Source organism: Spermophilus citellus (assembly GCF_964194105.1).
Source record: "Spermophilus citellus genome assembly, chromosome: 10".
Taxonomy (NCBI): Eukaryota; Metazoa; Chordata; class Mammalia; order Rodentia; family Sciuridae; genus Spermophilus; species Spermophilus citellus.
In genome coordinates this window covers 65,413,245-65,437,872 of record NC_138197.1, presented here as the reverse complement: position 1 = coordinate 65,437,872, position 24,628 = coordinate 65,413,245, and the positions used below count along the sequence as shown (strand labels likewise).

The window sequence follows — 24,628 nt, the reverse complement described above, 5'->3', positions numbered from 1 at the left end:
CTGGAAAGTGCAAGAAAACCAAAAACCACAAAATAAATTTTCACTAGGTTTCAGTCTTTACTCATTGGCTTCAAAGAATGTTGCTAATGAATGATTTTGATCAGAACTATTTATCATTGAAGGTAAATGAATATATTCATTTTTATGCATTCCCATTATAATATTATGAAAAGTGAGCCCCAGTATAAACTGAATAAAGCCACCAGAGGAATAAAATCAATTAAAGACATACTGTGTACTTACACTCAGACAGACTTAGAAATTCAGTGCTTCAAGCTAATTTCCCTCTTGGTATTTTCAGAACCTAATTCAGTAACACAAGTAATGCTTATTAGTAATATTAATGTACCATATGCTATCTCCGTCAACTTAATAATCTTGGTTTTTTGACTAAAATGTCAATCTAACTTCTGGAATCCTACCCAAGAGAATCTATGCAAAATTATAATTAACAGATTCATTCTACAGACATAGTAATTAGCCATGGGCCCATTCTTGAATGCCTATAATTAAGTTATTTTATATATTACAATAGTTTTATTTGAAACCATGAGATTTGCGTTATTGGGCTAATATAAACAGCTACCAGGCTCTCTGTGTACCAAGCCATTTACGTACATTATCTCATTTTAATCTTTACAACAAGGAAGGAGAAAGAATCAGCAACTTATTTTAGGTCTCATAACCAGTAAGTTACAGTCATGATGTCCATTCAAGCCTTCTAAACATCAGAAAAACCCTCCTAGTCAGCCTTTACTATTGGTGTATAATGCACAGAAATCTGAAAAACATTTGCAAGTAAAACACTGAAAAAGCAGATTAAAGAAAGGAAATATATTTTCTATAAAAGAGCTATCACTGCCACCAACCCAAGGAGGGCTTAGCAGGGCTTTACTAAGGACCCAAAAAATCAGTTTTAATTTTTTATTTTTGCAAGACTGATCAACAGAAAATATATCAGACCTCATTAGTTTTTATATTAAGAAAACATAAAAATATACTGTTAAATTATTGTATCAAAAATTACAGTTCACTACACCGAATTGGTAGACGATTTCTCTCCATATTTGATACTTTAGAAAAAAAACAATACGAATGTTCAAAGAAAACACACCCATTCCCGTTTTCATTTATGTGACTTATGTGACTCTCCTGCCAGCCAGGGTTGATGATCAGCACACCAGGAGCTGTGCTGTCAATGGAGGTGGTTTCAGGGCATATAATCTTACCAGAGCCATCTGCTGAAGGGAATTTAATATTTGGTAAACTACCACTGCCTATCTGCACCAAGGGGAGAGAAGGAGATCTTGGAGTCCCTTCCAGAAAGCCCGAGAGCAAGGCTGGTTCCTGAAGATAGAACTATCTCCTCACTTATAAACTGTACTAATAAATTCCCATTTTCCCCTTTTTTGTTCAGGCTATTGGGTTTGACTTTTCCCTGTCCTACGACCAAAGACTCCTAAGTAAAACAGGAAGTCAAAAGTCAAGATATTTAAATAAATACATAAACAAACATATAAATAAATAATGTCCTCCACTCCCTGATTTCCTCCAACATAGCTGTCTAAGGGAACCCACTGCAGCCCACACACTTGAACACCCACAGACCTTATGAAACACCAGTGCAGGAGGAGCTGACGTACCAGCACAGGAAAACTGACAATTTCAGTTTCAAAAGACAGCAGTGTTGGTTCAAAATATCATGGTACTGTGCAGTTGACAAACCCTAACTCTGCATTACAATTATCCCAGTTTTAAAGAACTGCCAAGTCAGATCTTCTGGAGAAAGGATGCTATTAACTCATTAAGCCCCAAGCTCTAATTCTGAACATATTTCAACAAAATACAGGTACATTAAAAATAGGTTGGGAATCTATAATCTAGAACTTATGATTAATTAATATTAACTAGCATTATAATTACATTATAATTATATTCCTCTTATTATAATTATACATTATATACTATATTTAAGTTTTTATAAGTGTCCTACGTGTAGAACGATGGGATAAAACGAGCTTAAGAATCTGATGAAAGGTATGGTTCTATTCAATAGAGACCTGTAAAAATGCAAATAAACATACTTCCCATGCAGCTTAGGCAATTCAAGAGCTCCCTTTCGCCAAGCCTATCTCTGGTAATACCCATGCCTGGGCAATAAAAGAAACAGAAATGGGGCAACCATCATCTTCCTGGTCAGTATTTCAAAAAGGTCATCCACTATTCCTGAAACTTCCACAAGTCTCTTCAGAGATACCTGGCAGATACTGTCCTTTAAAAAGCACTCCTGAATCCCACAAGCACTCCTCCTCTATTGGTTACAAAAAAATAAGGCAGCAATCACTAATATGAGAACATGAGCAGAATCTTTTAGTATTCTGTTATCAAAAGTCAAATATGACTTTATATTAGTACTATAGTTCCCTGTCCAACTATCTTTAAATTATTGGGAAAGTTTTATATAGCATTTATATACTGTATTTTACATATAGCATTTATATATGATTAAATAAAGTATTTATAATTATTAATATAAAAAAAAGCAAATGATCCCTAGCATAATTTCCATTTTTGCACCATTTCCAAGAGCTCCAATCATTTTCTCCATACTGCACAATTCCTGGAGATAACGTACTATAAATGAGAAGACAATCTGTACCATAAATCTCTTCCACTAATTTCACTAAAAATATATGTAACATATACAAGCATTTCTAATAAGACAAAAAAATTGGTAAATTCAATCACTGTTTTATAAATCAGGAAACTGATATAATGTAGAAAAATGAAATGTTTTACTCCAGCTGTCATGACTAGGCAACACTATGACAGTGATGCTTTTAATAGTTCAGCATCATAGCTGACACACCTGCCATCTCCAATAAAATCATTTAGATTAGACCTCAAAAAGAAATTTATAATCACAATGATTGGTTTTTTTATCCAAACAATCTCTCAGTACTTGTGGGCAAAGTAACAAACAAATTAACATGGCATACAGCAGAAATTACATATCAATGTAGGTTTTCTACATAAAGTGGCAAAATATTAATATACAGTGAATCTTCCATATCTACAGGTTCTGCGCCCACAGACTCAAAAAACCTCAGATTGAAAATATTCTGGAAACGAAACAAAACCTGTATCTGTAACTGAACACATACAGACACTTTTTATTGTCCTATTTTACTCTAAACAAAATAGTAAAACAACTATTTACATAGCATTTGCACTGGATTTGTTATCATTAGTAATCTAGGCATGATTTACATGTGGGGAGGATGTGTGTGTAGGTTATATGCAAATTGCTATAACATTCTGCGTATGGAACTTGAGCATCTGCAATTTTTGATATCTGAAGGCCTGCCTCCTGGAACCACTCTCCACACAAACAAGGGATGACAGTTTACTTTTCTCTGACTTGCAAGTCTACTTGCAAATTAAATCTCAATTACTTTCCTCCCCCTGCACAAAGGCACATGAAAAATTCTAAGCTTGACTTTAAAAAAAAAAAAAAAAAAAGAAAAACTCAAAAAAGAACATTTCTGAATTCATTTTGAACTTCCTATGTGAGAATTTATAAAACTTAATAAAATGGCAGTGGCGGGCTGGGGTTGTGGCTCAGTGACAGAGTGCTTGCCTAGCATGTTTGAGACACTGGGTTTGATTCTCAGCACCACATAAAAATAAAAGTTCAATCACAACTAAATATATATATATAAATTTTTTTTTAAATGGCAGTGGCACTTAACACTAGCTGGAGTGGAAGTCTGACAATAAGCCCTAAAGTTTACCTATTCACAGAATTTATCACTTTTTTAAAAAAATTAAAAGTTGAGCCAGATGTCTTCCAAGATTATCCATCAGTGCCAGGGTATTTTACCTGTGCATGCACCCACATACAGCTAATTTCCCTCTGCCAAACGCAGACAAGATCATCTTTCACTGCCAAACACAGCCAACCTGGCTGGGTAAGCATGCAGACTGAGGCACTGGAGGCTGCCTGGAAGGAACAAGGATTGCCCTAAGGTGGACAAAGTGCCTGGGAACAAAACGCCTAGAGGAAGGCCTACTGGGAAGACATATTCACCAAGACAGGGAGACACAGACAGGCAAGCTAGCTCAGGAATGCTACCTGCATCCTGGAGGAAAGGAAAAAGCCAAGAATAGTTCTCATTTTTTTGGTTTCCCAGTATCTTTTCAAATGCTAAAAATTTTTTTTATTAGACTTTTCTTATGAAAACCTATATTTGCACAACACTCAGAAAAGGTCCATTTTCCATACCGAAGAATGAGAAAGTGTAACATTCCACAGGTGTTAGAATTAAAAGTCCCCACAACAAGAAAGGATCTGCACTCCCATTAGCGCTGCTCAAATATCATGCTGCTCAACTAGGTCACTTCACAGCACTGGGGAGCTGCTTTTGAATGGAATTGTTGACTGCTGGTCCAGATTTTTTCTATGCCTAGGACACAGTTTTCCCACATTCCAGTAAACACTGTATCATTATTAGGTTCCTGGCTGAAGACTTTTATCTCTTCCCCCAGGACACTGTACCCCAATCCTAGAGCCCCACCTATAGCACCTAGCACTATGACTAAGGAAGGGTGGTGAAAATAAGTAGGACACTTTGATCTTAATTTAGGGCCCAAGATTTAAGATACCACTGATACAACAACTAAGAGAAGGAAACAGAAGTACAACTCACATAATTAAATCCACAGATGCAGACAAGCAGCCTGTCACAGGCTTATAGCACTATATTAGGTAAGGGCTTTATGTTGAGGAAAGAGGGTAATTAGGAGACACTGGCAAAAGCAAGATAAAACCAAAAAAAGGAAGGAGACTGAGATCAGAGGCATATTTCTGAGAAAGGAGTTTGGACAACTGAGAGAGAAAGGATAAGCCAAATTATCAGAAGCAAAACACAATATGTATGCTGGACTGATAATAAGTGCCAAGTTCTTGCTTCCTGCCTGAAGTCAGATTGGATCCAGAAACTAGTGTGTGGTTGATCCCCAGGTGGGGTGTGGTGGGGGATCTATGAAGGCTGGAACCCAGGCAGAGCCTAAGCCCATTTTAACCAGGCAGTGAAGATGACTAACAGTGGAAACCTAACTCAAGAAGCATGAGTCACCCTTAAGGGAAACCCACGTCAGTGTCAATAACGTCTCTGGGAACTGGGAACACATGTGCTTGGACAAATATTTTGGAATCTAATATCTAGGACCAACACTGAATCACTCCTTCATTTTGAATAGGTCACTCTTATTTTTCTGTTCTCAGAGCTCTTCAGTTACCAAATGAGTCTAATAATATCTGTTTAAAATATTTTTTGCCAGTTTAAAAAAAAAAAAATCAACAAGAAGAGAGCTGACCTTTTGGAAAAATAAATTAGTACACCTGACAGCTCACACTGAAGGAAAGTGTCCACAAGCTATGCTCTCTGGACCAGTGTCACACTCATCAGTAAATGCACTGATGGAAAAATACTCAGGATCAAAGTGCAGTTTGGCTTCCGTCACAGCAAGGCACTTAAAATCTGAATTTCTATCGAATGAGAGTTGAGTGCATTTTCCTCACACATTCCTTCCCAACTTAAGGAAAACGTTTGCTAATTTCCTGTTATAGGCAAGGCATTGTGTGAGCTGCTAAAGGGATTGCAAAAATAACTAAGACCAAAAAGTAAAAGGAAACCTTGACTTTAAAAATAGAATTAAAATGTTAAGCATTTTTAGTCTGCTACCTCCAAAAATGTAATACTTTAAGACATGAGTTAAAATACTTTTTCCAGATATTCTTATAATACAAATATACTGGAGGATTATAGATACCCACCATAGGTAAATCTCCAGAAATATCATGCTAAGCCAAAGAAGACAGGCACACGAGATTACATTCTATGTGATTTTGTTCATATGAAGTTCAAGAATGGGCAAAACCAGTTTATGGTAGCAGTCATTATAATGCTCACCTGAATTGAAAGGAGAGAGACTGACAAAGGGAAATAGGTTTTTGGAAACAAACTCCACCCTATTTGGGGCAGTAGTTAAACCCCAGTCATAACTTTACCAAACTCAACAATCAGTCATTTATTTTACTGTATGTAAAATATTAAAGCATTAACAAAAATTCCACTGGATTAAACAAACATTAGGAATAGAGGGTCTAGACAAAAGTGTGGCAAAAGGTAATGGTGGTACCTCTTGCACTTGATCTCAATGGCATTGATAAAGAAAAAAATTCCCAGTTTGGAAGGAATCATATGTAGTGAATATAAAAATAAATTGAATAATACAGTTGGATTGTTTGTTGGACTCCAGTCATGTATGAAAGATTCCAACAGGAAAAAAAATAGTAGTAATGGAATTTTTGTATAGTAAATGAAAACAGAATTTGCATCCATTTCCTTCTGTCCTGTGAACTGAAAACAAAACAAGCTTTAATTTGCATCTTCCATATTATTCTATTTTGGATATTGAGTGGGATGGGGAGTGGGTGAAATTCTAGGTAGTGATTCTCCAGAGGCAGGATTTCTCAAGGGGAATAACCTTGAAAGGAGCATATCTACTAGAGTCACCTGTGGGGCTTTTACAGGCATTCGGATTCATGCTCCAGGGGCTTGGTTGTAACTCCCAGCCAGTCACTCCTCCAGAATGAGTCACATCCCCCAGCAAGCAGGGTAGGAGGAGCAGAGAACCAGTTCCTGGCTGAGAATCTAGAGGACTCATTCTCTGCTAGTTTCCTAACTCTTTGAGGTCAGGAGAGGAAAAGGTAGAACCCCAGAACAACGGTATTTGCTCCATCTCTCTTCCCTCCTCCTCTTCTGTCCACTCGAGGAAATTACCCAGAACTGCTGAGATGGAAGCTCTCAGCACTTTCACCTTTAGTTAAAGGAGAGAGGATCATGCTAAATTGAACTGCAAAGAGAATGAAGCAAACTGAGGGCAACCAACCAGATTTTGATGCTCTCCAATCCAGTGCTCTCACTGTAGCCAACCTCCCAAGGAATAAAGGGGCATAAGACCATGAGCAACAGTACTACTCTACTAGATGCATTAACAGCTGTAGAAATCAATAAAAATAGTGTCTCCTTATGGTGAATTCCCCCAGTACAACAGGATTGGTAAGCCTGAAAGTATGTGCTTTACATATTTACCTGATGTATGTATTGGGCCTTCTCACAGACCTGCTTTTAAAAGATGATAATCTAAGGCCATGTTGTTTTTAAATTATGAAAACAACAGCTACACTCGTTAGCCATCCCCCAGTGAGGGCCTTCCCCTAGAGAAGGTTTTGTATACACCCAAGTTTTGCTCTTAGCAAACTACCTTGGTTTAGTCATTCCACTTCTAACAATCTTTAAATATAATTTGCTGGTACTTGGTTAGTATGTTTCTTCACTGCCAGACTGCCTATTCTTTGAGGACAGGGGCCAGTTCTATTTTGTTTCTTGTTTAATTTCTAGTACCTACCACAATGCCTAGCACATAGAAGGCACTGAATTGTCATTAGGTAAATGAAAAGAATTCTGCATGCACTTTGGTTTTTAAGCTCCACTGATGACGGGATCCTCTTTATCCATTGCTGTGTAGATAAAGACCAGAAACCTTAAAAAGCACACAACCATGGGCTGGGGATGTGGCTCAAGCGGTAGCGCGCTGGCCTGGAATGCGTGCGGCCCGGGTTCGATCCTCAGCACCACATACAAAGATGTTGTGCCCGCTGATAACTAAAAATAAATAAATAAATAAATAAATAAATATTTAATTTAAAAAAAAAAAGCACACAACCTGCGGGAGATCTTCAGTAAAAAAATAATAAAAAGTTAAGCATTTTTAGTCTGAATTTATACAGATCATTAGATGAGATCAATCCAGTGCTCTAAGGTAAATGAAATCTCTATACATATGACTTAAAAAAAAAAAAAAAAAAAAAAAAAGCGAAGCAGTGAGACTGATTTGTGAAGGCTACCAGGGCTAGCAATCTACAGTCAGTTCTCAGAGGGAGGTTTGGGGGTTTGTTTCTTTTTTTAAACACAAATAAGTTAGTCAAGATTGTGATTGAACACTTCAAAATAAGTATCTTAAAATATAAAACAAGCCACTAGCCACAGTTTAGGTATCTGTAATTCTCAGGAAAACCATGATTATCCTATTGCTAAAAAGCCTCTTCTGTGTTTGCTTACCCTTAGAACCATGAAAGGCCTGTCTGGAAATGTTCATGTCGCCTCTTTGATTTGTAAGTTGCAATGAGCCTGTTATAGAAGCATGTACCAGTGGGCACTAAATATGGCTTAAATTTAAATGAAGGCAGGAAACATGAGATGATCTGGCAATCTTCCGGATGGCAGAGGCTGAAATCGTGGATGACAAGAACTTCAATTTCAAGTGCTGTAACTGAAGGATGGAATTTTGGCTTTTTTGAAAAGTTATAAGTGGCTTAAATAAAAAGCAAATAATCTTGAACTCTATTTGGGAGGCGGGGGGAGAAACACAGTCTATTTTCTCTGTGCTCTCATTCCCTCAAATGGAATGGAATGTCTAAACTTTTCGTTGGCCTGATGTTGAAAGGGCCGTCACTGTTTAAGCTCTAACAACTGGACACAGACTACACCACCCCAACTTTCCAGTATATGAAATGAGAAGCACAATTTCACATGCCTGTTTTGCAAACCAGGTAGAAAGATCATTTCACTTGTTATGTCATTAAATTCAAAACAATTGAAACTACAAGGATAATAATTTATTTGTATATTCGTGTCTTAAGTTTTATCATTTTTGCCAGGTATCATACTCATCTCTTTTAAGACGTTTGATTTGACCTCAAACTTTTCAGTAATCCTCAATCAACATGGCAAATTAAACATTTTGGTAATTTTTTTCCTTTTAAATTAACCCATCATTAGAGTTAGTATAAAACTATAAATAAGTATGCCCTTATTAATGGTTAATATGATCAAAATCAAGAACACTATTATTTAGAACTTAATATAAGATACTTTAAATTTTTAACTTTGCTAAATAAAGAAATGGGCTTATTTCTTATCCATTTTGTTTAGTATAAAGTTTGCATAATTTGATACTCCATTATGAATGTTTGTACTATATTCTCTTACCTTTCATATTAAAATTATATATTCAAAGTGATGTAATTCTGTTATGAAATGCATCTACTAGAAAATCTTATTTCATTTAAATTACCCCAGTCACTTATATCTCTCCATATTTTGTTTGTTTTATAATGACTGTGACTATTACTGACTTGTCCACTATGGGCCAGGAACCATCATCCCTCATATGTTGTGTATATTAATGTAGTAAGTCTTACAGCAATTCTGTAAGATCATTTCCCCTTGTGCATTATTATCTCTAGTACATTTTCTGATAGGAGGCCAAGTTATAAGAATATGCCCAAAAGTGGATCAACAACCAGAGACCAATCTTTCCAGTCATAACTCAGAGCTCTTCAATAATCAGTATCTTTCACTCATTCAACAAAAATTTATTGAGCACCTTCTATGAACCAGTCATGTTACCACTCTCTGAAACCATGGTTGTCCTTAAGATACAGAATAAGATGAAAAATAAAAAGACAAACCAAGTTACAAGTGTAAGATACAGACTTGGAGAAAGATGAAGTTTCAAATAAAAAGAGTAAGACTGGGTTAGGACACAGGTATAAAGAGATACCTATAATATTAGTAACATTAGTTTATAATTACAGAGGGCTTTTACTGTATCAAGCACCACAATCCTGCAAAGTAAGAGTTTTAAACGATATTATTCATCTGACACAAACATACTATGAAATAGGTTCTAATATTAGCCCTATTTTACAAAGAAGAGAAAAGCCATGTTGGTCACTCAGGATCATACACCTGGTGAATGTATGGGCCAGAATGTGAAGTCACATTCTGACAGATCTCCATATCTGTCAGAACCAGGCCATGCTGTCAGATGAAACTCTCAGGGCAGAAACAAGATAAAGGACCCTTAGGAGAATGATGATCAACCATGCAGCAGGACAAGGAGCTGATATGAATACATTAAAAGGCCACAGGCCAGCACAGTGACCCTTTTCTTCCTCACAGATATCAAAGTAGGACGAGATGCCAGTCCACTCCCTTAGTCAAACGAAGGAGAGGCTATCTATATTTGATAACAGATGGCAGACATGATCTTTCAACATAGAGAAGAGTCATCATCTTCTTTTAATCTCCAGAATAAGTATACAGTGAACTATAATCCAGACTTTCATCTTCAAATTCAAACCTTGAGGAAAGATCACCTTTGCTTGATATCAAATACATACATTTACCCAGAGTTTTGGAAGGGAGGAGAGTCAGTCTTTTCCAGTCTATGGCCTATTTTCTCTGTCTCCCTTCCAGATCCAAGTGCACATAGATCCCTACGGTATCCCCATAGCCCCCTGAGACTGTGCAGGGATGACAAGGTGGCTGAGAAGGCCCTTTTTCAGAGATGCAAGATAACTTCTAAGTCTAGAGAAGATTCAAAGACAGAAGGACTGAAATGGACAGGTATGCATACATGGGGGTGGAAAGCTGGGAAATTGGGGAGTGAGTGGAAAGACAAAGAGCTCAAACAAGATTTATTTATTTTTTCTGAAAGAGAGAGAGAGAGAGAGAAAAAGAGAATTTTTAATATTTTTTTGTTTTTGGCGGACACAACATCTTTGTGTGTCTTTGTGGTGCTGAGGATCGAACCCAGGCCGCACACATGCCAGGCGAGCGCGCTACCGCTTGAGCCACATCCCCAGCCCCCAAAACAGGTTTTAAACATCAGACTGAGGATCCCTTCTCTCATGTGCTGCCTGTCTGCCCTTCCTCCACTGAATACTGTACTCTGATTCCTCCATGTTTCCACAATTCCAATACTAACAACCCAATCATGTAGAAGTCCAACCAAGAATCTCACTGTTAATAGAGTGTTCTCCTCTTAGTCTAAAAGCTCAATCTGTAATAAAAGCTATTCACTCGCTGAAATGTCTCCTTCCTCACTTCTTGTGCATACAATGACATGCTGACACACAGTAGCATGCACACTTTAGTTGAGAGTCTCACCAGACAGCAGTTGGGAAAACAGGGTAAGCTACAGGGACCACGGAGAGAACTACAATTCCCACATTCCTGAGCCATTTATTAGGAGCCTCCTGTATCATCCTCTAGGACCTTTTGCTAAGATTCCCTGAAAAAGATTATTCCTGAAATACTTTTTCTGGAATTTGGAGAACACCATCAGTCTCTCTGAAGAACCGTCAGAATATAAGAAAACACACACAGAGAGAGCCATTATCTCTTGGCAAAACCACATGCTATTATTCTTCAATTCCTTAAAAAAAAAAAAATCTGCAGCAAAGTCATCATCCCGAATATCCTTGACCTGATACTTATTGAGCAGTTCCCAGGTGCATAACGTGATATAGAGCAACACAAAAGAGACCACCATGGTTGAGGGGAAAGGACTTAATGATCTCAGAGGTTAAGAGTAGCAGTTCCCATGTCTGCTTTTAAAGAAAAAGAATTTACCAAGACAGCAATATTGCAACTGCCAATCATACAAGTCTGAGTGAAAGGCCCCCTTCCCACTCAATACTGTACATACCCCTTTACATTTCCTCCCAGCAACCACACAGGGCTCAGAGAAGCTGAGAAGCTTGCCTTAGGTGACAGATCCTAGGGGACACAGCACAAGGCACTAACTGACCATAAATTCAGGTGGTCTGACTGCATTTCCCTCCTTACCACCCAATAACAGCAGCCAATTACTTTCATAAGCTCATTTTTCTTCCTATTTCTTGACTATTAGTATCTCTTAGAAAATAACAGCTGTTTTGGAAAATGGTTATTTTGTTGTTGTTTTGTTTTTAATGGTACTGGGAATTCAACCCAAGGGCCCACACATGCTAGGGAAGTGCTCTATCATTAGGCTACTTGCCCAACCCTCTTATTCTTTGAGACAGAACCTCACTAAATTACCCATGCTGGCCTTCAATTTGTGATCCTCCTGTCTCAGCCTCCCAGAATAGCTGGAATTGTAGGCCTGTGTCACTACAACCTGCAGTATCATGTTTTACACAGTTGAAACACTGAAACATTCAGGACTCATTTACTAAGTAATAGGAGGAAGAAATAAAATGATACAATAAATAAATGCAATTACTTCAAATCACAAATAACAAAATTTTAAAAATTAATATTAAGGGTCTGATTATGTTCTATATTTTTGTTTAGAATAATTTTTCTTAACACAAATTGGGAAGAAAAAAAAAAAGCTTAAGTTTGTGTCTACGTGATGCCACAGAAAAATTCAGCCATCGTTTTGTCTCGGTAAAGCCAAAAATAATTTTTCAAACATCTAGCTAGAATGATCTGGAGAAACAAAAAATTCAATTATGGAAACACAGTCTTAGTTTCTATAAAACAAGCTTCATAAACAGGCCTTTAATTTGCTTAATTGCTCTTTGTAAAAGAACATCTATTTACATGACTTTGACCTGGGGCAAAAGTTCTGCCAAAGTAAAAATAAATGTAGAAAAGAAAATTTTAGAGACCAATATCCCTTTTTCCCCCCAATTTCGAGTATTTGTATTGTAAAATAATGTGGGAAAGAGAATTTCAATGTCCTAGAATGAAAGCATTAAATATAAAAGCAACATCTGGACTTCACAAAAGAATATATTTCCTTTCATTCGTATTTTTGGCTGCTGAATAACTTCCTCCAGCAAGATCTGTCAATTAGTATTCAGATATGTAGCCAGGGCAATAATAAATACCATGGCAGAGAAAGTTGCCTATTAACACTTCAACTTGTCTTCTACACAAACGTTCCATCTGATACGTTTTGGCCGAACAGTATCTGAATTGCTCCTTGGTCCATGTCCAAAATATTCTATTGTTGACATATTCATTCTATATTCTTCAAACTGATTGCTTCTTGGAATGGATGCTAATGAATTTTAGGCACAGTACTAAAAAGATAAAACTAAAGAAAAAGGCAAAAAAAAAAAAAAAACAATAAAAATAATAGGGGGTGGGGGTATTGTTGAATGGTAGAGTGCTTGCCCAGGATATATGGATCTCTTGGTTCAATACCAGTACCACAAAAATAAATAAATAAATAAATAAATAAAAATAATAAGCACATAAAACAATCATTTGATTGCATTAAATTCCCATAATCTTTCTCTTGACATAATATTTGCCAATCAGTTCAGCAGTACATCTCTTTGGGTAAAGGCAATTGGAAATAATGGTTTTTGTTTTCAAATTAGCCATTTTTGCAGAGACTCAGTCCTAAATGTAATCTATCTAAAGCAGATCAGGCTTAAATCATATGACATACAAAGAATCCAGGAAAATCTAAAACATAGATCCATAACAAATGTTGTACTGCACATCTATACATTATTGATATTACTGCCATGGAATATTACACCTCCCTTCAAGACTATAGCTTTGGGTTGGGATATACTAAATCAGCTAGAATACCGGAGAAAACCTTAAGTACTAGCCAGGGTGGAAACTTTTATTAAAATGTAATTGTTTTAATCTAGTCTGCTATAGTTCAATTCCTTCCTATAAGACTACATTGTGGGATTCTTAATTCTTCATTATGCCCCTCATGAATGTCAGAATTAAAATTATATCTCTAATGCAAATCTCCATAGGAGCTTGCCTAAAGTTATTGGTTTCTAAAAAGGAAAAATAAAATAAAACTGGAGAGTGACCAACATACATGACTATTGCAACCCCTTGAGAAAACAGGGTTGTGGGTAATTCTTTCTTTCTGTTTTTTTTTTTTTTAAACAGATTGTTTGCCACATTTAAAGAACAATGAATCGCATAACTGAGGAAACTTTTGGAAAGTAATTATTTGACTCAAAAGTTAGAACATGGAATATAGATAATGACTGTGGATTTAAAAAGGAAAATAACAAAATGTTTATGAAAAAGAGCCAAAACTCACTGCTCTGAAAAAGAAAGACTCTCAGGATAGTTGCCTTTGTTTTGTTTTTTAACTTTTATCTCTTTGATAGAAAAAGTAAATACATATGATATGCATATAACATCCCCTTGTCACAGTGCATAAGGTGAGGACAGTATCAGTTTATTTTGGGGGAAATGATCTCATCACATCTTTAGGAATACTCAGGATGTTCTGTTTTTATATTCCCATTACCTTATCTGCCTCTGTACCCCTCTAAGGTTGGTTCAGGTATCATCTCTATAGAGCTGTCTTGGATTTTCCTAAGACCACAGGCTTTCACCTTGGTACCACTTGGTACCATGCTTTCTCCTGCACACACCTTGATTACATCACTAATCATAGATTGCTGCAATTGCTATTCCCTTATCTGTCTCCTTCCTAGATAGTGAGATACAGAGGTCAGGGACCCTGGAACCCAGCAGAGTGCCTGGTATAATGTGTACAGTCAACATTTTCCAACAGATAACTGAGCATATCTCAAAGAGCCACAGAATGACAGAATTCTACTGGGGCTATAAAACCACTAAGCATTGTGCTAAACAAATTATTTTAAAAGAGTAAATCATTCATTCCTTCAAAAATTATTTGGTATCTTTAGAGAAACAACTGGAAACTCACGGCATCTGTATTCAGGAGCTTATATTTAAGAGGAGAGTAAGGCAGAGAAACTTCTAAAAAAAATTATATCAAAGGAATGTCTACAACATTTGGGATATTCCACAAGATCTCTAGAAGACCCAAGTGAACTAGACCCAGTCACCTAGAAATTTTCACTCTAGTTGTGGAGATAATAAACAAAGATAATGACAACAAAGACAAAATACAAGATGAATTCTAATTTCATAGAACCAAGAAATAAGCAATGTGAGAATTCACTGGTGAGCACTTTGGACTCTTTAGCGCAAAGTAATAACTTTTTGGGTTTGTCACAGGTTTGGAAGGAGGAGATGCTGAGAAAGAGAAGAAGTGAGGCTGAAATTGCTGATTAAGGGAAGAGTCGGAGACAAAGCAAGGGAGTAAATTAGAAGACTTGTTGGAACAAGAGGAAGAACTCCTCTCCACTCACTCAGCTCTGGTGTTGCCCTGGAGTTACCCTGTGCTCTCGCAGCTTGCAGAAAAGAACCAAGTACTCACAGAAGCTGCCTCTTTCATAATGCTCTCAGACCCATTCCTCTGTATTCTTGTGGCCACTGTACACATTTCTAAATCCAACTGCTGGAAAGCCTTATTCCAACAGTCCACTTTCTAACATGCTTTCCACATCCCAAGATCCTTCCAAAAGCAAATTTGATTCTATCCATTCTTTCCTTAAAATCTTTCTGAAGCTGCCAAATGAGGTATATGATAAAATCCCTAATCATTAAACCATGTGTTAAATTCTGCAATGTGAAGCCCCTCTCTGCTTTCCCAGTGTGGTGTCTGCTCCCTTCCCCACCACAGGCAACTCCTTAGAGCTTCTGCACCTTCAATACCTTGCCTGACAATCCCTTCTGTGAAGCTCTCCCATCTTCCACAATTTGGTGCATATTTCAATAATGGCACATACTACAAATGTTTTTCCTCCCTCAGCAAAGTCTGAATCATAGAGAATACAAGAAACAGAACAGCATACTAAATCTAATTTCTATATGCTGGCATAAAAGATGTTCCTAGTACTTTTTATGTCAATAGGAAGCGTGTTGAATCAAATCACCAATTAGAAGTGGTAGAAGCAGTGCAGCCAAGGACACTCTCCTGCACATCAGGCAGGGTGGCACACAACCCACCTCCCAAGGATTTGCAATGACATATGGTCTCTATGCAAAAAAGGCTACAAAACATGTATTTTCTGCTACTATTGCCTAGATCTAACTTTTGTGGTTCATTGTTGAAGCTAATTTAGAAATAAGGCCTTTTGCAAAAATGCTCCATACCAACAGGCTGCTTCATTAACAAATCTTTTAGGCATAATTTCTGGTGGCCATGATTTAATCAAACAAGGAAAAGACCCCATGGTGAAATATACCATGTTTGATTCTCCAGAAAGGTTTATATCAAATAAAGAGACAACCCTGACACGTGAGCACTGTGCTTCAAGGGAAAGCAGAATTCACTGCTAAAAAGCCCCTATATCTACCAGAGGACACACTTCCTTGTATCTAAGTAAAATATCTCTATGATACAATCAGGGATGGTATGTAGCTAAAATAGTTTTTCTTTCTGTCTCTTGTGGATGATCATAATAATGTCAGATGTTATACTAAGGAATTTATGTCAAAATAACTCTTCTGCTCTGATTTATAAAATATTTGAGAAATTTCACAGAAATCTTCAGTAGTCTAGTAAGTTTCAACCTATTGTACAACTATTTTCAGTGATGATCAAGTACTAGAAGAAATACATTAGTCAACAGCCTTAACATTACAAAACTAGAGGCAGAGGTTAAAATTATAGTTTTCATTTCAACAGCGTCACCTCTCTCATAGTTGGAAATTAAAATTATTTTGTAATAGGCTACACCACTATGAGCATACTTCTGGTAGCCTTTAAAAGGGCTTATTATTTTATAAAGGCCTAACTTTCAACTGCCATAAAATACTTTCTGGTATAAAAATCGCTGCAACAGGGTACAGTACAGCACACTTGTAATCCCAGCTACTTGGGTGGCTGGGGCAGGAGGATACAAAGTTCAAGGCCCAGCCTAAAAAATAAAAAGTTCTGGGGATGTAGCTCAGTGGTAGAGCACCCCTGGGTTCAATCCCAAGTACCACAAAAAGAAAAAAGGAGTAGGGGAGATCAGGGAAGAACAGAGGATAGGAAAGAAAAAGAGGGAGAAGGAAGGAAAGGGGAATCATCACTAAATGAGGAAACCTAAGAAAGCAAAGATTTCAGGTGAGGTAAAGCATGGAAGCAAGAGAAAGAAAGAGGGAGCAGTCAGACTTTTAAATAAAGAAGTGCCAGGTCAGATTTCAAAGAGGGAGAGAATGCCAAGAAGGAGAGATATGCACTCATTGCAACTGACAATGCTTTAGAACCATTCTCATAGAAGACAGTCCGTACAAATGGACACCAAGCACTAAAGCATTTATAAAATTGAAAGCACAGGAAGACTCTTCAGGGAAAGAGGAAACAGTTGTTTAGCAAAGTTAGGGGATGTTCCAGCTGAAGGTAATCAAAGTGATGCCAATTAAAACAGTAAAAGCAGGCACCCAGGCACGCCTCTGTGCCACAGGAGGCTAATGCAGAAGATGGCACGTTCACCTGGGCAACTTGGCCAGACCTGTCTCAAAACAAAAAGGTGTGGAGATGTAGCTCAGGGGTAGAGTGCTTGTGTACCATGGCCTAGTATGTCCAAGGCCCTGGGCTCAATCCTTACTACAAAAAAGAAAGAAAGAAATCATTAAAAAAAAAAAATTGCTAAACCCCGGTTCAGTTTGTTCCTTGACATACGTTGACTACTACACACAGTGAAGTATTAATCTGAATAGTTTCTGGAGGGTGGGATAAAGAAGGATAGAAACAGCTAATAGCTACACTGTTTGATTTGATGAAATAAGCATGAATTACATGTAATTAAAAATAAAAAGAGCTTATTGCCATACACTTAAGATGAATTTTATGATGCCTTATCAGGTAAGCAAACCAAATTAGTTTTGCTTTCTAAGTTCAGATCCATTGATAGCACAGCAAAACAAAACTCAGAGCCTCTTGCTTACTTCAATTTCCCTTTAGGTTTACTCATTTACTTAAAATACTCAATATACACATGATGTATACTGATGATATATCGATGTATACATATAATGTATATTGAGGCCTTATCATAGCAGGCAAGAATAATTTCCTTAAAAATAAATTGTATTAATTTTATTGCAACTTTTAAAATTTTGCTCGTGAATTATTTTTTATGGTATCATTTAAGTAATCTTGCTAAATACTAGCAGCATTCATTATCTGTCTGCCAGAGTGACCGGGTGGAAAGAGCACTAATCTGCACAGGTCTTGCAAGTCAGAAAATGTGGGTATGAAAGTGTAAGAAGCTGAGCAGATCAACCTATGAGCATCAGTTTTCTCTCTTATAGTAGAGAGAAAAATCTCATATTATTTGCACCCTCTGTAAAGATGAATACCTGATACATTTGTTCTCATGTGAATGAAATGTAAAGCTAAGTCATGGAGCACAGCCCCCTCTATTAACTCCCCCCCCCACCCCCGCTCGGGCTGGTAACCAGGAAGTTACCAAATTCTTGTTTTAAATGATTTGTGCCTAAAATGTAAAAGGAAGAAAAGCCACACCCACCCACCCCCCCCCCAAAAAATAAGTTAATTTTAAAGCTATTAGCGACAAACAAGGTTTTACAACATGAGATGGAACTGTTCTGTTTTAAAACTGATTTGATATCCAGAAGATTGAGCAGAAGTCGCCAGAACAGACGGGCATGGTAATTTAATTACAGTCTCCTGGAAGAAACCAATCTATCATCCATCCTTCCTGACAGTGCTTTCTTTGGAGACCTGATTCCTTTCTCCTTCCCCACCTCCTCCCACCCCTTTTGTTTGCTTTTTTGCTTAACAGCTCTCCCTCGTTTCAGTCTATCACTACAAAGTTGGAATGTAGCACTCCAACACTGCTCCCCAGCTCCAGATCCCCCCTCTGGTCCTGTGGGAAATGCCCTGCGGTGTTCATTGCCTGCGGGATTTCTCCCAGGTTCCCTTCCGCCCCAGCAGTATCAGCAGAGGGAAAAAGGATCCCGGCCGGCTCTCGGCAGCCGCAAATCACTTCCCGGGCTGCCCCTCCCCAACACTCCCTCCCCTAACTGCTGGTTCGCTTTCACTTTAAACTGGATTCCAAAGGGTCAGAGCCAGCTGTCCAAAGCCGGGCCGGCTCCCCGAACCCCGCCTAGGGCTTGCCGCCGCGCCCCGGCTCTCCGCAATCTCTAGCCTTTTTGGAGGCGCAGGAAATGACCCAAAAGTTGCCTCTGAGTCAAGACTTCCGCACGTAAAGGCGTCCTCTATACCCGGTGACTTTTCAGGGGCTGCGTCCCTTTCGCGTAGGGAGGCTGTTCTCCCCGCCGCTCGGGCCCGCAGGAGAGCTGAGCCCCGAGGCGGCCGGGGGCTGGGGTTCCCTCCACCCCTTCCCGAGGTCCCGGCCAATCTCCCAAAGGACTGCGGCGCCCGGGCGCAGGCCTGAACTTCTCCCCGCGCGGGCTCGGGCTTTCTGGCAAGGACGCCAAGAGCCCCCTACTCACCGATATCTCCATCCTCGTCGTCGTCCTCCTCCAGTTCCATATCTAGTAAAACGTTCCTGGTCATCATTTGCATGTCTCCCCCAGAAGGCGGCTTCGAACTTGTCGCAAAGTTGGGGGTTCCGGAAGGACTCGGTTCTCCGCGGGCCGGGCACCCGGGTGGGGACTGCAGGGCGCGCGCGTGTCACTCAGGCTCTGGGTCCGCTCTGCCCAGCCCGCGCTCCGGGAAGCCCAGCTGAGGCAGCCAGCGACTGAGCATGCCCAGTGACACCGAGGAGGCTCGCTGCGGAATGATTAAACTTCCCTGGTTTTTATTAGGCGCCCAGAAGGAAGTCGGGAGGCTAGAGGGAGTAGTTAGCGTTTGCGTCTTACACCAGCGTGAACTCACAGTCCGGGAGGGGAGAAGCAAGGGTGGGCGGGGATGGGGCTCCTCCAACGTCGCCTCCACAAGACGCAGCTTTTTGTTCTAAGGTCGTACAGGGACACGCACTGGGGCTTGAGGTTTTTGTCATTTGTTACAAGAGAAGGGCGCGGAAAAAAACCGCTGCTGCAGCTCTCACGAGGAAGGCAAGCACAGGTGAATGGTGTTTGTAAGTGACAAGGAGCTATTGAGGGATCTTAAATTCAATTACTCTGACTCCAAAGTGGAGGAAAGGTTATTCTGTAGGAGAACGGTAAAATGACAGAAGAGTAAGTCAGATCACGCTGGGGAAGTGGTGGGTGCAAAACTCATAGGTAACAAGATACAGAGAGAGAGACTATTTATAAAGAAACGTGCGCACAGAAGACAGAAGGATTTCCGCACAAAGTGGCTTGGCAGACGAATGAAGCGCCCCCTATCTCCTCTCGCATGATGCACACTGGGAGTGGTCTCAAGACAGTCAGCAAAGTAGGCTGCCCATTTGGACCATGGGAATTAGTTCTGTGTGTCAGAGAGAGAAGAAACGGAACCCTTGTAGTTACAGAGAAACTCTTTTCTAAAATAATGTGGAAAACTCTAATAGCAAGAAGAAACAAAGTAATTAAATTTAAGCTAGAAAGTTAAAAGAAAGCCTGCATTCCTGGAAACCATAGGAAGCAATAAGATAAATACAAAGGAATTCATGTTAGTTTGAATTGAGGGTTCCCTGGTTTATGTGTTCAGAACTTTTACTCATACGCGGTGGTGAACTCCCAAATGAGTCAAATTTGACTTCTCAAAAGGGCTAGCAATTTGAGAGTGCAGTTCAGTGGCAGAGCACTTGCCTAGTATATGGGAGTTCAATCTGCATTGTTCTGTATGTTATGGTCTAACACTTCTCATTGGAATTCTTTATATTTTTATCCCAAAGTACCAGGATTATTGCAATAACATTAAATTTCTGCATTTTATTATTTCATATGCTTATTTTTAATGTTCTCACATGAAAGAAAACATTGATACCAATCTTAAGTGGGAAAATAACCATAAATACACACCAAAAGACTTGATACAATTATTTTTAAGAAAATATCCAGGAAATGCTATACTTGCATCCTAAGATACTTTTTTGAATAAAGATTTAAAGAGAGAGAGAGAGAGAGAGAGAGAGAGAGAGAGAGAGAGAGAATATGAATGTAGTACTCTGAGTATAGAATGAGAGCCTAAAGGGAAAAAGAAAATACGAGATTGTTTTCTTCCCAGAACTCTCTCCTCTGAGCTTGTGAAAACTACCAAGTAGAAACTCCAGAGGTGTTTTGGTTACAGGAGTAGTTTTCACAATTTTCATTTTACAGATTCTTATCTAGTACTTTCTATATGCTAAGTATAGATCTAAATGTTTTACAAACATTCAGTAATTTAGTGTCATAACAACCCTAGGAGTTGTTTACCACTCTAACTCTGACACCTGGTGATGGAGTACCTTGTCCAAAATCACACAGGAAGTAGCACAGCTGGGATTCAAACCTAAGCAGCTTGTTCCAGAACCCATCCTCTTAGCTACTTCATAAACCACCTCCAGAGACAGTTTCAAGTCAACTTTTTTTCAAAATCACTTTTTTTTCTCCCACCAGTTCTAATTTCTCAAACTCTTATCAAATTCCTGTGTCAGTTCTCTCACCAAATGTTCTGGAATTTATGACCTAAGACTTTGCTCAAAGTTAGTTTGTAGTTAGAAAATTCTCAGTTGACTTTGCAACAGGTATTAATGAGTCATTGGTAATTCTTTACAGATTTTAGAGATTACATTTTTCTTGCTTGATGAATGTTGCAGAGAGACAGTGCTGACCTTATATGTAATGTAACTGTTGCTAGAAGAGAAATGGATTATATACTTAGGTTAACTATGAGTCTATTTCTGGGAAATTCCATTCTTTCTTTTAATCCATTTTATTTCCTACTGCTTCTTTCATGCATTACTTTAATTAAGCAATGTGGACTTTAAAAATAATCTAAAGAATAAGTCTGTATATGAACTATACCCTTGGTCCTGAAGAATTATCACTTATATCACGAATAGTTTGTGAAAGAAAATGTTCATAACAATATGTGGTCAAATTATTTGTACTTGCAAAGCTTTTCCAAGTCAGAAATCATATATCAAGTATTTTCTCATTTACTTATCCTGTGATTAACTATAACCTTTGCCACAAGCATGATCCTTTTCTGCCATCCCATAAATGCTGGTGCTTCTCCAGCTTCAGTCCTCTTCACTTCTTGTCTTTTTTTTATAGAACTCGTATAGTGAAGTTATGGGCAACTTCACTATCTATTCCAAGAAAGACCAGTTTCATGGGCATTCAAATAGCACATTCATATGGGGTCATATATTCAGGAAATTTTGACACTTAGAACTTTAATGTTCTGTGGTCACCATCTTGAAATTCTTAATAACACAATCCTTAAATTTTTGTTTTTTAAAGTGAAATCTGATGGAATGATTGCATGGGTCTCAGTTCATGTGTAGTCCAGCTTCCTATCACTTCTTTACCTTCCTGGGGTTAGATCTCAGCCTATAGCTCTTGTGTTCCCTGGTATCTTAGCCCTGACCATACCTGCTAAGAGCCACAGCCAAGTAATGTGATGCATGGCACTTTTGGTTGTAAGGTGACGCCAGCTAGCCATTGAGATGATATGATTATGTTAAGATTTGCATTCATATGGATATTGGACTCCTGCTGTTCACCTCGGCCTGCTTCGGGACTCCTGGAGAGTTCCCATTGGTTGGGGAAATGCGGTAGGAGGGAATTCCGGGGGAGGAACTTGTGTTCCCGGGGTTCCGGTAGAACACCACCGCGTGGGTGGACCGGCTTCTTCCCTGACGTGTACGGAGTATTGGCGGCATTTTCAAAAATAAAGTTTTGTTCCTGCTTGAGTGGCTCATGATTCTGTGCCCAGCCAGACTGCGGCACATACCCATGTCTTTCATCCAGGATCACTCTTATGGTCTGGATATGAAATGTTCCCCAGAGACATGTGTTGAAGATCTGGTTCCCAATGCAGCAATGTCCAGAAGTGAAAATTTGGGGAAGTGATTGGATCATGAGGTCTCTGACCTCATCACTGGATTAATTCATTGATAGCTGAATGGACAACTGAGAGGTGATGAAAACTGTAGGCAGTGGGGTATGGTTGGAGAAAGTAGGTAACTGAGGCATGTCCCAGAGGATATTTCGTATTCCTGGTCATTTCTTTCCCTTCCTCTCTATCTCTCTCGGTCTCCTCTTTCTTCCTGGCTGCCAAGAACTGAGTAACTTTCCTATGCCACACCTTTTTGCCATGATGTTCTTCCTCACTTTGACCCAAATCAATAGAACCCACCAATCATGTACTTAAACCTCTGAAACCATGAGTCAGAATAAATCTTTCCATCTCTGAGTTGTTTTTCTTGGATATTTGTCACAGCTACAAAAAACTGACTAAAACAACCATTGTTGCACTCTACCTTTAATGGGATTCTGGGCACAACCACAGAGAAGATTGTTAATATGAGTATGTACCCATAGTATCTTGCCCTGGACTGGCAGTGCCACACATACCCAATGGGAGACTGGGTAGATAGAACCTCTTGCCCATGCCTGGGTGCAAAATCTCTTGGAGGTTGTCTCCCTTCTCCAATGTGGGTGACAGCAGAAAGCCAATAGGAAGGGAAGATACCTGGCTAGACTTCTGCCTTTTGATGAAGCAACTAGTAGGAGTGGAGCTCAGCAGCTGCTGGGCCTCATATACTCTTTGAACAAAAGACCCTCTATTTTCATTTTGCACTGAAGATTGGATAGCTGGTTCTTATTCCAAAATCTTTATTTGCAGGCCAGATATCCCTTCTGTATTTTAGATAATATATTTTTCCCGAATGCTGAACATCTCCTTGTATATACTCCTTAGGCATTTCAAATTGAGCAGGTCCAAAACTAAATTTATAATCTCTACCCCCAAACTGTTTCCCTAAATCAGGGAATTATACAAGCTAATTACATACATCTAAATAAAACAATGATACAAGCTAGTTAATTAGGCCTAAATTTAAAAATGATTTGAGCTAGTTACATAAATTAAAAATCATTTTGACTCCTGCTTCTCTTTCTTTCCCCCCTATGTCCAAACAATTGCTAAATTCTGTTACTTCTACCACCTGGCTATATCGAATATATCCTGTGCTTATTGTCTATTGCTACAGAAAATTACATTTTAGCAATGACCCCAAGAAAGAAAGGATTGATGCAGGTAGCTACCTGAAGGAACAGAGTTTTAAGCAGAAGGAAAAAAATGCAAAATTTCCAAGGAGAATTAGCAAAAACACCCTGGCATAATAGAGTTTCTCAAAATCCAGTGCCTTAGCCAGGCTCAGTGGCACACTCCTATAACCCCAGCAGCTCAGGAGGCTGAGAAGAAGGATCTGGAGTTCAAAGCCAGCCTCAGCCATATGGTGAGGCCCTAAGCAACTTAGCAAGACCCAGTCTCTAAATAAAATATTAAAAGGGCTGTGGATGTGGTTCAGTGGTTGAATATCCTTCAGTTCAATCCCCAGTATCCAAAAAAAAAAAAAAAAAAAAAAAAAAATCAGTGTCTTAGAACAACAATAAACAGATTTTATCTCACATAGTTTTTATGAGTACCTTTTTAGAGAGATACCAAAATTTATTGATTGTTCCTGATAACATAGAAGAAGACAATTTTAACAAAGAGGGATAAAGAACTACATAAAAAGTTGGGCATGGTAGCACATGCCTGTAATCTCAATGATTCCAGAGGCTGAAGCAGAAGTTCAAGGCTAGCCTCAGCAATTTACCAAGACCCAAAATAAAAAATAAAAAGGTCTGGGATGTAGCTCAGTGGCAAAGCACCCCTGGTTTTAATCTCCAGTACTCACTTTCCAAAAAATAAAGAAAAAATAAAAACCTACATGAAAGCAAGAATTTTGGTATTTCCTCTG

The 24,628-nt window shown here is 38.7% G+C and overlaps 1 protein-coding gene across 2 annotated transcripts in view; it reads right to left on the bottom strand.

Moving 5' to 3' along the window:
- The window catches only part of ANO6 (anoctamin 6), a 202,438-nt gene extending 182,829 nt beyond the window's left edge, over positions 1-19,609 (bottom strand). Inside the window, exon 1 of one of the 2 annotated variants that reach the window (XM_081310060.1) lies at positions 19,239-19,609. In XM_081310060.1, the coding sequence (XP_081166186.1) occupies positions 19,239-19,311 (73 nt within the window). In that variant the 5' untranslated portion in view covers positions 19,312-19,609. The remainder of the gene's footprint in view (positions 1-19,238) is intronic. The other variant, XM_081310061.1, reaches the window with a different exon arrangement.
- Between the last annotated feature and the right edge of the window lie 5,019 nt (positions 19,610-24,628).